Here is a 17378-nt window from a genome sequence, read left to right as displayed (position 1 = left end):
GACAAAAGCCTTGATGCCCTTAAAGTCTCCATTTCAAGGACAATCAGAGTAAGAAGGGCATAAGGACGCTCACCTCACCAAAACTGTGAACTCAGTGTCTTGATTTAAACTGTAGAAGTGATTTTAAGAAATATGATTGATGTATGTGAATGTTACTGACCTCAATATCTCCAGTTTACAGTGTGAATCCTTTAGTACGTCACATAAGTGATTCACTCCTGAGTCTCCTAGTTTATTCTCACTCAGGTACAGATGTCTCAGGTGTGATGGGTTTGATTTCAGAGCTGAAGTCAGGAAGAGACTCTGTTCCTCTGTAATACTGCATCTCCACAGACTGAAGACAGAAAGAGAAAAGACTGAAATGCTTCATCAGGCACTTAGTTTATTCCCCATACTCTGTTTTTAAAGGGATAGTTCACTTTGAACTTAATTTTTGATATGTTTTATCTTACCTCAAGGGCATCCAAGATGTAGGTGTCTTTGTTTCCGCAGTATTTTCAATTTTGACATTTTTCAGTCAAACCGTTGTTGTCTGTCAGTCATATAATGGAGGTCTATGGTCACCACCTCAAAGAGAATGCACAGAGAAGTCCAGATTAAACATGATTTAATGACTCGTAAATGTAAGTACACATTGATGCCCTAAGACACGAAACGAGCAGTTTGTGTGAGAAAATGAACAGTATTTATATCGTTTTTACCTCTTGTAATCATAGCCATGACAAAATGATCTGACGGCATGGGCGCTTCGGTCTGCGCATGCGCTGGAAGTGATCGCTTGCGCGCCTACGTCACTCTTTGTTTATACACAGATTTTCGGAAGTTTTACCTTTCACTAAACATATTTAGATATACGGGAAACCGCAATGGAAGACAATTTCGGTATATCTAAATATGTTTAGTAAAAGGTAAAACTTCCAAAATCTCAGTGTAAATATTGAGTGACGTCACACGCAAGAGATCACTTCCGGCGTAACATTGAACTGATTCAGTTCGGTTCAGTTGGACATTGCACAACTGATTCAGATCACTTGGATTACACGAGGTAAAAACGATATAAATACTGTTCGTTTTCTCACACAAACCGCTCATTTCGTGTCTTAGGCCATCAGTGTGTACTTACATTTATGAGTCATTAAATCATGTTTAATCTGGACTTCTCTGTGCATGCTTTTTGGTGGACCCCCTTGGCCTCCAGTGTATGACTGATAGACAACAACGGTTTGACTGAAAAATTGAAAATACTGTGGAAACAAAGACATCTACATCTTGGAGGCCCTTGAGGTAAACTAAAACATACCAAAAATTAATTTCAAAGTGAACTATCCCTTTAAGGCTGTCACACTAGTTCTGTGTGTTGGAAGATGTTGATTAATTTTCTTTCATTTTTCTTCTATTTCTTTTATGTCTCTTTTCTTTATGCTTCATCACAGCAGTAGATTTCTTTTCAGCATTTACACAATCAGTACTTTCTTCAAATTTAACACAATAGATATTAGTCAGGTTAGATAACATATTCAGGGGTTGAAGTGAAAAAAAAATCACTTTTAAAAAAAGTTTAAAATCACTCCCAAATTTTAAACATTTATTAGGCTTCAAAAATATACAAACTTTTAATTTAAGTGAACTTAAAACAATCCTCAATTAAACCCATAATAAATGTCATATTTACCTGTCCTGTACCATACAGAAATTGAATGAAGTTATAAAACAGTCCGCACTGCCCAAATTATAAATGAAATGTATATTAATCCTTATTAAAGCTTCAAGCGTTCTTAGTCAAGAGCAGTGAGTAATTATCTCTGTTCCCTCTGTTCTTTAGGTTAACTTTACAGACAGACAGAATTAATGGCTCCTGTCACTTTTTGGTATGTTTTATCTTACCTCAAGGGCATCCAAGATGCAGGTGTCTTTGTTTCCACAGTAATTTCAATTTTGATATTTTTAGGTCAAACCGTTCTTGTCTGCCAGTCATATAATGGAGGTCTATGGTCACCACCTCAAAGAGCATGCACAGAGATGTCCAAATTAAACATGATTTAATGACTCATAAATGTAAGTACAGTATTTATATTGTTTTTACCTCTTGTAACCACGGCCACGTCCAAGTGATCTGAGGGTGCGGGTGCTTCGGTCTCCGCAAGTGCCAGAAAGCACCGGAAGTGATCTCTCGTGCGGTTGCGAAAACAGTTCAACGTTGCCCATTGATATATCAAAATCGTCTTCCATTGCGATTTCCTGTACATCTAAATATGTTTAGATCTTACAACTAAGTAACAACTACAAGTAACACTTCTGAAATCTCTGTGTAAATAATGAGTGACGAATACGCGCGAGAGATCACTTCCGTCAGAGGTCAAACCGAAGCGCCCGCGCCCTCAGATCACTTGGACGTGGCTGTGGTTACAAGAGGTAAAAACGATATAAATGCTGTACTTACATTTACAAGTCATTGAATCATGTTTAATCTGGACTTCTCTGTGCATGCTCTTTGAGGTGGTGACCATAGACCTGCATTATATGACTGACAGACAAGAACGGTTTGACCTAAAAATATAAAAATTGAAAATACGGTGTAAAAAAGACACCTACATCTTGAGGTAAGCTAAAACATTTCAAATTGAAATATAGCTGCGAGCAGCGATTGCGGGCCCAAGCTGGTGGCACCGCAACCCTGGTGCCTTTAGTTATTAGCAGAAAAATAAAAATAAAGAAGAAGAATAAGAAGAAGAATAATAAATGAAGAGCTCTTTTCCAAAAAGCGATAAACGCCATTTTTAAAAAAAATGAGTTTGTCGTGTCATTCTGCTGTGGACAGAACCCTTTCACTGCTCCATCAACGTTTCATGCCAAATCGCTATATTTCCTTGTTTAAAATGTACTGCAAGATACAGTTTCTTTCCAAGCCGCGATAAGCGCCAGCCCTGTTTTTAGCCTAAACACGCTAAATCCTCAAATTCAATGTGCGCTCTACACAATCCAGCACGGCGGCACTCTGAACAGAGGTTTATTATGTTCATTCATTCCTCAAAATGAGTCCTAGTTTTCAAGTCGACTAGTAGTAGATCATTTAAGCAATTTGTATGATCAGTAATCACATATATTGATTTAATTAAATGGGAGAGAAACCATATTCGTTTTTAATTGCCTATTCCGCATTTCAACGTATGCATAAAGCTTGCCACAAAGAACCGGCAAAAAGTAACGATTATGCATGAAACATTTGAATTGTTTATTAATAAACTAGTGTTTTCTGTCAGTGTCAGCAACAAAGATAAAGTTGATGATGCTTACTCGCCATCTTCGCAGTGAACGCGCATAGGCCTATAGAAACGCATACTTCGAATTAGCCTATATACGCAGAGAGAGTTGCCAATTTATTTTAGTTTTTAATTGTTTTGTTTAAAAGTAGATATTTAAAGCTTTCTGTAGCTTAGTTCTCAGGCCTGTGTGAGGCAAGCATCGCGGTGTTTCGGTTCATATTATGAGACGCGCTCCGGTTCACCTGCGCGCCTCTGTGTCCTGATTATATTGTCTGATATTTACTTCTAATGTATTAATCCAGTCAATTTGTCGATGAAACATTTATTAAAATGAAGATACAATTTATATGAAACGAAATTTACAAGCTTTCTACAAAACAAAACTTAATAAGTGGTCAAAATCATGTCTGACGCAAATATTTTCCGATATTGGGCAGCTTTTGAATTTTGATCCTATCTTACTCATCTCATGCGGTTCCCTTTTCATAGCCTACTCAACATAGATGAAATAATAAAAATAAGTAATGTAATATTATTAAAAACAAATGTGAAACGTATATTTTATGTTTATTTATTTATTTATTTTTTACTTATATTTAAGCGTCATGCTGCTCCGCTTTGCTCACATGTTATGTAGCCTGTGTGTGTGCATGTGCTGGAGGGGTGCCCATCCCTTTTTTGAATATCGTTATCATATATTGATCATTTTTAATAATTCGTTTTTTTTTCATGCATATGTTGAAATTGGTACTATTTGTTTGAGGTTTGACTCTTTACTAAAAATGACTTTACTAAAAATGATACAAAAAATGGATGGATTTATAGCGTTTTGGAAAAAAATAAAATTAACTTTTAAATTATCATTAACAATATTGTTGTTTGATTTAATAATTATTGTTCAAAATGTTCAGACTGAACCAATAAAACATTTAAACAGGATAATTTGAATATTCACAAAATGTGTGGGTCTAGGTAAAAAATGTAGTTTTCCTGAAAACTATTGAAATGGATTTATAGCGTTTTGGAAAAGAGCTCTTCAAATAATCCTAAGGAAAACAATAGGGCCTTCGCCCTTTCAGGGCTTGGGCCCTAACTATCCCTTTAAGATCTGCTGCTGCTGACAGAATCTCATCCATCTCATTCTCTCACTACTATTTAATTTCCTGAATCAACCAACTCACATCTCCTTTCTTTCTTTTCATCCATGATGACATTAGTCACCTGTTGTTGTTTCTGGCGTTTCATCACTGACTGTGTCGCAATCTATTTTTTTATAGTCTATGCACTCAACCGCTATATCTGATCATTAGAACTTTCAGTGAACTATTTTACACAGGCTCGATCCTGCTCCTCCGTGGCAATGACGGCGTACGGTTAAAAATCACAACAAACAAATTTGAAATTTCATGCTGACTATATCCAATTTTTTTCACTGCCCAATTACATCATCTTTTAAAAGTGAGCTGTAGACGTTCTGACCCGGAAAAGGAAGTAAAACACGATATGTAATGGATGCAGATGCAGACAAAATGATTATCCATGCTGCATTATCCACGCATACTATCCGTCTTAAATAGTATTCAAAATAGAATTAGTACGTCAAAATCGCGGTATGTTGAAATAAGCGTTTCAAAAATAACCAGATTTTCTACTATTTCCTGTCAGAATCTGAAGTGTAGATCGATGCACACTCTTGGGGCATTCAAGTCCTCCTGGGGAAGACGGCAGTGTGTTCAAGTCACTTTCGTCGGAGGAAGATGGCGCCACTGCCAATTTTATCATTACGTTGCACTGTTAAATTATAATGCCATCATATTCTATGCAGGCAATTCACTTAACTGCGCTGTAAATAAGAAAACCTTGACAATATCACTGCATAATATTTAAGTATTGTGGTATTCCGCCATGTTTCTCAGTGACACGGCCAAAATCGAAAAGATCGGGGCTTAGAGAAAATCCCGAGCTCCCCACTGGTACTTACGACATTGTGGTGGCACACACATCAAGTGTGTTCAAATCGTAAATACGAGTTGAAAGTGATAGTTTCAACTGGAACCGAAGCGCCCGTACCCTCAGATCACTCGGACGTGGCTGTGGTTACAAGAGGGAAAAACAATATTACTACTGTACTTACATTTACGAGTAGGGCTGGACGATTAACCGAAAAATAATCGAAACCAAAATTCAGAGCCTATAACCGACGTGATTTTACCATGTCGGTTATTTCGGTTTTTGAATACTAATAATATATCCGCCCACTGTGTGTTAACGTACTTTGCCCTTAAAACATAGTAGTCACGTCACTTCACCCCGTCCAGTCTGCGACATTCATATCTCCTCTCTTAATGTATTTGGTATCATAATGTCTCCTTGTTTTGATAGATTGTTTACTGCTTGTATGTCTCGACTTGTTCTGTTTATTAACATTGCATTAATAATAATAATAAAAAAAAAAACATGAGCCCCTTTCACACAGCGAGTTGATCCCAGGAAATTGCCAGAACAAACACCTGTGTGAACGCAAACACGGCCCAGGATTGGTGCCGCCAGGTTGGGGACAGAGTAACAATTGCTGTGTTCAGTCCATGGTTCAGTCACGGAGCGCGCGCTGTGTGAACAAAAGCCGTAATCAATGTCGCGTTGCAACTGTGGTGGAAAATTTTAAACTGAATAATAAGCTAACCATGTTTTGACATTTGACCTCATTTAACCAGCTAAATCTCTGATACAATGTCCTGAGATGAATGTATGTGTGTCAAACACCTGACAGTGTATAAATAACAAATATGGGAAATGGAACTAGACAGATGACTAAGTTAGAAACATTAAAACAAAGTCTCCTCTACCCAGTAACAAAACAGTCTACCTATGAAGAACCAATGAAATTAATGTCATTAGGGCATGCCTCCATATTGTATAAAAACTGTTGTATCAGTGTTTTCGGGGGGATTCTCAATGGAATTTGTCTGAGATCCACCGGCCTTGTGTTTACTTGGGAAGTTCTCTGAGTATTGCTCGAGAACTCTCCTGGCCGTAATTAAAAGCAATGAAAGGACATTTGCTGGAGTCTGTCTGTTATTTAAGCTGTGCAGCAAGAACAAGTAAGTTAGAATTATTAGCACCCGGCGGACGTCGACTGTAGATGCGCTAGGGTTATAGGATTAGAACCCGGCGGACGTCGACTGTAGATGCGCTAGGGTTATAGGATTAGTACCCGGCGGACGTCGACTGGAGATGCGCTAGGGTAGAGGGTAGGTTTAATTGACTCAGCGGACGTCGATGTGTAGATGCGCTGGTAAAAGTATAAGACTTGGCCAACTAGAGTGAGTATTATTGTAGAGTAGTCAGGTTCAGGGAAAAAAAATCCATTACACAGCCTAATGACGCCGTTTAAGCCGGGATCGTTTGCCAGCGTGAAACTGTACATAATGCGCTAGTTTATTATCGAATCAGAGAAAAACAAATGAACAAGCGTGGTTTTTCGAAAACGAAATCGCAACTCATAAGCAAACTATACGCTGCTGAGACATGTCACGTGTCTTTGCGGGTTGTGTGTGTGAACGCACTCTCTGATTCCTAGAATCAGAAAACACGCGGAAAAAAAAGAGAGAGACAGACAAATGCCCAGCAACAAGTGCCTCCACTCCACAAAGCAGCTTTCGATAACACAAGCATTTACAGATGCTATACAATATGAAAAGGATTAGTTTTTCAGTTTTATACAAGTTATATTTTACTTTTTAGATGGCAATATTTACAATAATTTATTTTATTTACAAAAATAACTATTTTCTACATTTTTAATATTTTTAAATATTTAATAAACATTAAAAGCTATTTGTGTATTTCCTTAGTTTAGAATCTCAAAGATTATGCACTCTTTCATTAGAAAAAAATACATACATATTTATTTACAGAATAAGCCTTGCCAGTGACATATGAGAAAGAAAAAAAATTAAAATAATCGTTCAATAATCATAATCGAGGTGACCTGTTCGATTAATCGTGATTATGATTTTAGCCAAAATCGTTACAGCCCTATTTACGAGTCATTAAATCATGTTTAATCTGGACTTCTTTGTGCATGCTCTTTGAGGTGGTGACCATAGACTTCCATTATATGACTGACAGACAAGAACGGTTTGACCTAAAAATATCAAAAATTGAAAATACTGTGTAAACAAAGACACCTACATCTTGGATGCCCTTGAAGTAAGATAAAACATATCAAAAATTCTTTTCAAAGTGAACTATCCCTTTAATATCTATACGAGATGACTTGAACGCACCACATAACGACCGATATTGCCCACAACCCATCGCACGTTGGAAGAGGATTCGGTTAGAACTACAAACACGAGTGAAAAGTGTTACGAAACTACAGACATGGAGGATGCGTGAGTCCCGCGGTTATGTAGAGAGGTTTAGATAAAGACGTTTCAGTGATATCAGTATCTAACCTGACGAAAATGTTGTCCACATTATCTGCAGCAGCATTGTTAACTTCTGTAAAGATATGTTTAGTCATTACCCTTTCAATGCATCATTATATTCAAATTGGAAACACATGGAAAGTATCCGCCTGAAAGACCCACGACTGGCAGATGAACGTGCTCTCCGAAACGCTAGGAAATCAAATTAGATTGAATGGAGGATTTTAAACTGTGACAAGATGATTGACAGGGCAGTTTACGGTGACAGGATGCACGCAGCATGTGACAGAGCTGTCCATTAAAGATGACGTGATAGTATGTCCCAAAGCTTGCCTACTCTTTTGCTACACACTCAAAAGTATGTACTTTTTCTTCACAAAAAGAGTCCATAATTTTGGGCGTAATATAAGTAAGCGAATTGGGATGCAGCACCAGTGTTTTTCTTTCCGTACTATTTTCAAAGGTCAGCAAAACATTACTCTGGTAAAGTGGAGAAAAAAGAGGAGAGCCCTTGTTGCAGCCTGGGCGAATTTAGCGATGATCACTGCTACATCGGTTCATGTAGGAGCGAGAGTGAATGAACGGCACAGCGAGCGCACATCTGTACCATTCATTCATCCATTCATTCATTCACACACACAGACATGCATTTCAAGTCTTTGTGCAGTACAGAGATGTAGTAAGTCATTTAAGGAATAAATGACTTACTACATCAGCTGAATCCATGCTCCTGAAATGAAACAGCACTATGGAAGGAACTTTTTTTCCAAGATTATTAGATAGTATTATTCCTCACTGCACAGCAAGACGAGGTAAGATATGTATTAAAGTGGATGTTTAGGCTTGTTTGATGAGCAAAATCTGCACAGAACCGAACACCGGTGATCTCACTGCAGCCGCCTACTCTCAACTACATTTCAGGCGAGGCAAGGCACATCTCAAACAAGCCTTTTTATTCAGCTGATATGGGCGTTTTGTTTATGGCTTGCCTCAACACTAGGTTTGTTTGAGATGAGCAAAATCTGCGCAGAACCGATCACCGGTGATCAGCGCAAGATGCATGCCGGTTAGAAATATGTCCTAGAACGGTCCGCCTGGCTCTGATGTCATGTCGACGTATGTCAAAAAACTCTCGCGAGCGCAAGGCACACCTGTCGGATTCCGCAGTCACGCGCAGTTGCTCTCCACCGACTGCGCTGATCAAAAGCATGATGGGAAACGACTTGCTGACGACACAGCTTAATGTTCATTGGTTTAAACAACCGTGATGTATTTTTCTCTTTTAACATGTTTGATTTTAAAACTCTGATACCATGTTTTATAGGACCTATACTGCTATGGAAAAAGAGCTAAAAAAACAATTGATGAGCAGCAGTACTTGTCAACAACTGCAGACATATGGACTGCCTACAACAGGAGTTTTTTTGGGGGTGACGGTCCACTGGATCGATTCGGAGACGTTGCAATGGAAGAAGGCTTCAATCGCTTGTCGTAGGTTCAGAGGAAGACACACTTATGACGCAATTGCATATGAACTTGAGGATATTTTTTTCCCAGTATGGATTAACTACTGAAAAAGTGACTGCATGTGTGACAGACAATGGCAGCAACTCTGTTAAAGTCCCTGTAAAGTCAAAATTAAGTATGTGTTCTGAGTCTGTCATACCACAGAAAAATTTGTTATTAGCCACCCAGCCAAATTTGAATGATAAAAAAAGCCGGCAAGTACATAAAATAAGCTATCAAAATCATGAAAAAATTAGCAGATTCTCTGCTCTTAAACGCTGGGGGCGTGTCCGCTGGCTGCGCTGAAACCACGCCCACTAGCGGGAAAGCTGTTGACGGTGATATTAGCTGATTAGCTTTTGGAGACGGGAGGATGAACACTGAGGCGGGAGATCGTCGTTTCGGCCCCGTTCACCAGTAACAGCGGATTATCAGTGAATCCCAGTTGTCTCTGAGGAAAGTTTATAAAACGATCCAGTGTAAAATGATCACTAACAAGGTTGGCTCTCTAAAAACCTCTTCTTGATGTGATCGTTTTTAGGGGAATTTAAATGAAGATACCGATCTGTTTTGTACATGATCGCATCCAGGTAGTAGCCCATGCATGTCCGTGTCGAAGGCATAGCTAGCTAGAAAACTGTAGGCTCAGCTGTAGTAACTAATAGTACTGACAGTCACTCGCGATTGAGCGGTGAATGCGAATGTGCTCGGGGAGTGTGTGAGGAGAGAGGGAGATCAGACTCTGTGCGTCATCAAATAGGGGGGTGTCCAGCAGCTCATGGGCTCCAGTGCGTCATCGAGCCCTGTTTTAGCCCCGCCCAATTAATCCGTAAAAGTGCAATGGTGAAAAACTGTTTAACGGTCTAACTCCACATTTCAGTACTTCACAGTTCACAGTCTTTGTAATATGTTTTAGCAATACATATGTAACATTTATAATGTGTTTAGAACTTTTTTTGTAGAATTGCCTTTACAAGGACTTTAAAGCTTTTAAGGAATACCAACAAGTCGAAACTGTGGAGGAGGAGGACGAAGAAGAAGAGGAGGAGGATGATGGGAAAGTGACCTTCACCGAGCGTTCTCACTGAAGGAGACGATGAGGATGCACAGTGAGGGCTGTGTGCTCACATGCTCAACCTCATTGCCAACAATGAGATTCATAAATGGTTGGTATCAAACCCAGAATCAAGGGCTGTTTACCGCAGTTCTACAGCTAAGTGTTCAGCACTATGGACCAAAGCTAGCCGGTCCACAGTTGCATCTGAGTGCCTAGAAGAAATCAGTAAAAGGAAGTTGATTGTGCCCTCAGTCACCCAGTGGAACTTATTTTATGATGCCTATGTATGGATCATAGAAATGCCACTAACTGACATTAACAATCTATGCACACAGGTTTAGATTAAATGCATGAATGAAAGGGAATACCAGTTTCTGAAGGAATACTGCTCCATTATGAAGCCTTTCAGTGCTGCACTGGACATCCTACAGGGTGAGGAAACTTGTTTTTATGGGACACTTCAACCAACACTTGAAGTTCTAATGGCCAAAACTTTAGCACTGCAAAATGGCCTTTCACAAATGATCACTGGGTTGCCTGAAATAATTGTGGGAGCAATTGAAGTTCGCTTTGCCACAACAATTGACTCCAAGGATGCCCTACTGGCTGCCGTCTCACTACCCAAATTTAAACTGTGCTGGGTAAAAGAGGAAACCAGAAGAGATCACCTCAAGTACCTTCTCACCACTGAGTGCCGCACCCTAACAGTAGAAGAGCCTGCCACCCCAATAATTGGTGCTCCTCAACCTGCTACAGTCACCTCCCGTGATGATGACTACTTTTCATTTGATGAAAAGCCCAACGCCATGGCTGATACACCTATGTCAGTGGAAACAGAGGTAACCTCTTATTTCAATTCTGATCCAGTGATGGAAAGCCTGCATCAGTTTCTAAGAATTAAAAATTGCACTACGTTATAATGCACCAACACCATGATCCAGTGCACAGGTCGAAAGACTTTACAGTCTTGGTAGTCTGGTACTCACCCCAAAACGCAACCGTCTTGGTGATGAATGCTTTCAGCGCCTTATTGTGATGCGGTACAACAGATGTTTCAGTCAAATAGAATAGGCCCACCATAGTCGTAAGCAAGCACAGCTTCAATTTCCCTTTACTTGAACTTTTCCATGTTTAGCTGCACACCACCTCTGTTTTATATTTGGCAGGAAACAGAACTTTTTAAATCCAATTTTCCTGTTGGCAATATCTGACCATTACTTAAATTTTGAAGATTTTGAACCATATTTGCTGTCAGGCCTTGTGGGCCCAAACACCTTAATTTCAGTTTTGTATTTCCAAAAGTTTTTATTTCCATTTATTTCTCGTATGACTTGCCTTATTACTGAACTTTTTTGAATTGGACTTAAATGACTGAGCCATATTTGCTGTTAGGTTCAAGCACTTTCATTTCATTTATGTGTATTCTAGAAAATTGTCTAGTCCTTTAGTTTCATAGAGACAATTGCAATCTGTCTTGTTGTTGTAGCCTAAGTGGATTTATTTGAACCTTCCTTTATTTGAAAGCCTGTTTTGTTTGAGCCTTTTTAGAGGCATATAGGCCTAAGGGTCTCTATTTGTTTTGTTTTTTTCTTCTAAGCAGCAGTTAGGCTATGTTTAGCCTATGTTCATTTTCATTGACTAAAATGACAGGCTGAGGGTTGGTCCTCCAATTGCACTTTATACTTCCAGAGAAAGCATAAGCTATGTTCATCATGCTCACTTTGTGCATGACAGTTTTGTGTTGTGAACCTCTTGAATTCAAAGAAAATAAATTAATGGCAACAATAAAAGAACAAATGTGCATCTTGTGGCTTCTTGTCATGGAATTAAAGTTTACATACAGTTCTGTTGTGTCTAATATGAATAGACCAAAGCTATTTCCAGATAATCACTTCACCTCTACTCTACCATACTTTTGACAGACTTGGATCGTTTGTGATTTTGTTTGTCATCCTCTCTTTTTCTCTTGAGCCTTCATTTTGCCAATTATATGAAATTGTTAGTAGCCTCCTGTATAGCCCACAATCATTATGCTACTGTACATCATATTGCCTTCTACTGGATGTAAAATGCTCTGTAGTACATTTTGTGTTTTTATTTTTTATATTATAACTAGGTCTACATCTGTAGTTATTTTGGTGAAAGTAACTCAAAAGTAATACAGGAGTAATGTAACGCATTACAATTCTGAGACAGTAATATTGTAAGGTAATGAATTACTTTTAAGTAACAGTAACAAGTAATCTATAATGTATTACAGTTTGGACGTAACTTGCACAACACTGCCCATGTCATGTCTGACAGAAGTTTATCATTTTAAAATCACTCATCATTTTAAAACACCTATTAACTGAAAAAAATAAATAAATAAATAAATAAATATATATATATATATATATATGAATAATCTAATGGGTTTCCTTCAACAGTCAAAAAATATATATTATTAAAATCAATTTATTGTGGTTTTGTCTCCAGTAAAAATCAGTTCTGACTGGAAATAGTATTACAAACAACATTTCTATTAAAAATACTATTTTTAACCATGTAAAATACTCACGTCAGTGTGTTGAGTTTACAGTGTTTATCCTGCAGTAGAGCAGCGATCTGATTCACTCGTGTATCTCCTAGTTCACGTTTACTCAGATTCAGCTCTCTCGTGAGTAATGGGTTTTTACCCACAATTCCAGTCACATACTGACAGGCTTCATCTGCAGCAGGACTCAAAAACCTGCAGAAGAGAAGATGAAGCAGGATTCAGTTAAATTCTCAACTACACTTGGTATAATGACAAAATCCATTTTACATGATTTTTGTCTTAAAATCACTTAATCAACTTTGATGTAACAACATATTATGTAGCTTATTGTATTATTGAAATAACATTTCTATAAATGATTCGGCTATATGTAATGTATTTTTTGAACTGCAATTCGTTATACTGTGGCATTTCTAAGGCCCAAATTGCCCGTCTCCAGTTAGTGCAAAATGCTGCCTCACGATTTCTTTTGAAAAAGAAGAAATGGGATCACGTCACTCCACTAATTAAAGACCCTGCATTGGCTGCCAGTGCAATTTAGAATTCATTTTAAAATTCTTCTATTTGTTTTTAAATCCTTGCACTCTCAAGCACCTGGCTACCTTTCTGACCTGTTCCATCAGTATATCCCCTCTAGAAGCTTACGATCTGGAGATCAGAATCTTCTTCTAATTCCAGATTCGAGACTTAAACGCAGAGGTGACCGTGGCTTCTCAGTAATCGGTCCGCGCCTCTGGAATGAGCTGCCAGTGGAAATTCGATTGGCTCCGAGTTTGACCACTTTCAAGTCTCTTTTAAAAACCCATTTGTTTTCTATGGCATATTAGCCATTTTAGGATTGTTTATTGCTCTCTGGAAATCTGTTGGAACAGTCACTGCCTGCTTGAGAGTGGACTGTGCTCACTTGATTTTTATCTTTATTTTTATGTAATTATATGTTATTCTTATTCTTCCTTTGTTTCTTTTGTTGTGAAGCACTTTGGTCAGTCTGCAACTGTGTTAAATGTGCTATATAAATAAAGTAAACTTGAACTTGAATACATTAAAAATCAATTAAATAATAGTATTTCCATTGTGTCTCACCTCAGTGTCTCCAGATGACAGTTTGGATCCTGCAGTAAATGATTAAGCTGCTTCACTCCTGATTCTCCAGGATCATTTCCTCTGAGATCAAGCTCTATCACGTGTGAAGGGTTTGATCTCAGAGCTGAAGCCAGAGCTTTATAACCTTCTTCAGTGATACTGCAGTCTGAAAGTCTAGAAAAAAGACAATGTAATATTTAGATAATTAATCTGTTATTTTAGATAGTACCTGAACAAATTAAATTAAATAAACTGAATTATATTTTGTACAACAAAAATTATAGTCAGTTAAAAAACAAAAAGAGACAAATGGAAATGCAGTCAAACAAAAGGCCACAAAGAAGAAATATCAACGCTTATCGCCAACACATTGATTTTTGGATATTTTTTTTTTACTAAACCTATTTAAAATCGTATTTGATTGCGTGCCGTAGCGCTGTCACAGAACGCTTAACGACGCCTCCTCCTGGTTTCACGAGATCCCTCTCTCCTGCTTATTAGGACTTCATTCCCTGCTCATTATCCCCTGATTAATTGCCCATCATCTCATCAGTCCCACCTGTGTGCCCTTCAGCTCCCCTTTATCTGGACTGCTATGTTCATTGTTCATTTGTGAAGCCTTGTTTTACCCTTACTCTGTCTCAAGCTCGTTTTCTCGTATTTGCTCTGGTATTTTTGACTTGGACTGTGTTACTCGCTTTTGAACCTCTGCTGCCTGCCCCTGACCTTTGCCTGTTTGATGTACGCCTTTGGATTGCCCTGTCTCAACATGACATCATGACTTTTGCGTAAACATACAGTGCCCTCCACAATTATTGGCACCCTTGTTTAAGATGTGGTTGAGGACTTTTAAAAATTCTCCCTTTTTTTAAACAACATAGAACCCAAATGCAAAAAAAGAGAAAAATCCAACCTTTTATTCAAGTACATTACTTTGGTGGTAAAAAAAAATGTAAAAATTTAGAAAAATAAAAACTTCAAATCCTGTGTCCCACAATTATTGGCACCCCTAACAATTCCGCTGAAAAATGTAATTGATTTTTAAAAAAATATATATTTTCTGTAGTTGCTAATGTTGGTCAGGATATCTAGGAACTTTTAATTAGTAATTCATGACTTCCTATTTCCCTGGGGTATAAATATGACATGACACAGAGGCCTAATTCTCTTACCCATTTGTCAACATGGCAAAGACAAGAGAACACACCATTCAAGTAAGGCAGATGTGTGATGACCTTTATAAGTCAGGCAATGGCTACAAGAAAATAGCCACTCACCTTATATTGCCCATATCTAAAGTTAGAGGAATCATTAAGAAGTTTAAAACAACAGGAACAGTGACAAACAAGGCTGAAAGAGGTCCCAAGTTTATCTTGCCACAACGCACTGTGAGGAGGATGCTAAGAAAAGTAAAAAAAAGTCCTATGCTCACTGTCACAGAATTGCATCAAATAGTGGCATCTTGGGGTCACAAAATCTCCAAAACAACGATCAGACGCTCTCTACATGCCAACAAGATGTTTGGGAGGCATGCTAGGAAAAAGCCTTTTCTCACTAACACTGACAAACGTAAACGTCTGGAGTTTGCCAAGCGGCACTGGGACTTCATCTGGGATCGTGTGCTTTGGTCGGATGAGACTAAGATTGAGCTTTTTGGCAACAAACACTCTAAGTGGATCTGGTGTAAAACAAAAGATGTGTATGCCGAAAAGTACCTCATGCCCACCGTGAAGTATGGTGGAGGATCTGTGATGCTGTGGGCCTGTTTCTCTTCCAAAGGCCCTGGGAACCTTGTTAGGGTGCATGGCATTATGAACGCTTTGAACTACCAGGACATTTTAAATAAAAACCTGATGGCCTCTGCCAGAAAGCTGAAGATGGGTCGTCATTGGGTCTTTCAGCAGGATAATGATCCAAAACGTGTGGCAAAATCTACACAAAAATGGTTCAGTCACAAACTCAAGGTCCTCCCATGGCCATCTCAGTCCCCAGACCTCAATCCAATCGAAAACCTGTGGGGTGAGCTAAAGAGGAGAGTGCACAAGAGAGGGCCCAGGATACTGGATGATCTAGAAAGATTTTGCAAAGAAGAATGGTCAAAGATCCCTCTCTCTGTGTTCTTCAATCTTGTGAAATGTTATAGGAGGAGATTAAGTGCTGTCTTGTTGGCAAAAGGGGGTTGTACAAAGTATTAACATCAGGGGTGCCAATAATTGTGGGACACATGATTTGAAGTTTTTATTTTTTTAAATTTTTAATTTTTTTTTACCACAAAAGTAATGTACTTAAATAAAAGGTTGGATTTTTCTCTTTTTTTGCATTTGGATTCTATGTTGTTTAAAAAAAAGGGAGAATTTTTAAAAGTCCTCGACCACATCTTAAACAGGGGTGCCAATAATTGTGGAGGGCACTGTATACGCCACTTTCGAGTCAGGTGGCGTGTTATCTCCACGCATTTTGAGCTATCCGCGTGTATCCGCGTGTATGCGTATATGTCTACGCCATTAACGGCCGCATCATTCCGCGTGTCTGAACACGCAGTCAAATCTCTAGTCATAAATGCCATTAACCCCAGTGACGGTTAAGTTTAGGGATGGGGTTGAGATAAGTCATATCTTTTTTTTACCTAGGATGGTAAGGGAACAGTCATAAATGCCATTAACCCCAGTGACGGTTAGGTTTAGGGACGGGGTTGAGGTAAGTCATATATTTATATAACGTTAAGTCAACGGCGTTCATAAACACGCTGAAAGGCGATTATGCGTCTTGATAGCACGCCAAAAATGGAAATACGAATTGGCGTGTCATACACACGCTACTTCATGAGATCAGTCTGCCTGTCCAGTGTTTTGTGTTTGAGTTTGCTGCCCTTCTTGTCTCGGGCCTTGAGTTTATGACTGCTTACCTTTGCTGGCTGACCTGTGTTAATAAATTACTGCAAATGGATCCGTCCGCCTCTGCCTCTTCTTCACAAGCGCATTGACGCAGCACTACCTCTCTTGCTCGAACTCAATATTTTTACAAAAACTCAATATTTTTACACACTGCAGCTAAATTCATTTGTCAGTTCACCTTTTAGTGCTTAATCCTGTTTTGTACTCACAGAGTGTACAGAATGACAACCACATTCAACAACTGAATTAACTCCCTAAAAATGCAGGTAGTGACAACCGCAAAATGTTATGCAGTGTGTATAGAACAGAACTGAACAGCTAGTTGTTAATGATGTATTTTATCATGCATGAAAAAAAAATCTTCTTATGCGCGAAGCAATAAATCACAACAAAAGCGGTTTGAACCCCATTTGTATTGTCACCAAAATATTGTGACCCGCACTTTAATTACATAAAGTCGACTGCTTTAACAGCAACCCGAAATATGCTTATAATAAGTGGACATGGCAACACTGCAAGAGCACACTCTTTCAAACAGCCTTTACAAGGATAAAAACACGATGCCTCCGTCGACTGTGCTTTAGTTAAAATTGCTTAACCTGT

General features: G+C 38.6%; 1 protein-coding gene across 5 annotated transcripts in view; it reads right to left on the bottom strand.

Annotated features, from left to right (window-relative positions):
• The window catches only part of LOC148997230 (NACHT, LRR and PYD domains-containing protein 12-like), a 93064-nt gene that overhangs the window by 21138 nt on the left and 54548 nt on the right, over window positions 1–17378 (bottom strand). For 4 of the 5 annotated variants that reach the window (XM_089122135.1, XM_089122139.1, XM_089122144.1 and 1 more), the window contains 3 exons: window positions 13882–14055; window positions 12820–12990; window positions 161–334 (listed from right to left, as the gene is read on the bottom strand). In XM_089122135.1, coding sequence (XP_088978261.1) covers window positions 161–334; window positions 12820–12990; window positions 13882–14055 — 519 coding nt within the window. Of the gene's footprint in view, window positions 1–160; window positions 335–12819; window positions 12991–13877; window positions 14056–17378 lie in introns of those variants that run through there. The other variant, XM_089122147.1, reaches the window with a different exon arrangement.

The sequence above is a fragment of the Pimephales promelas genome, chromosome 2 (genome assembly GCF_988280905.1).
Source record: "Pimephales promelas chromosome 2, fPimPro1.hap1.1, whole genome shotgun sequence".
NCBI lineage: Eukaryota > Metazoa > Chordata > Actinopteri > Cypriniformes > Leuciscidae > Pimephales > Pimephales promelas.
Note: the sequence above shows the minus strand (reverse complement) of the source record. Positions and strands in the feature narration are given on the sequence as shown.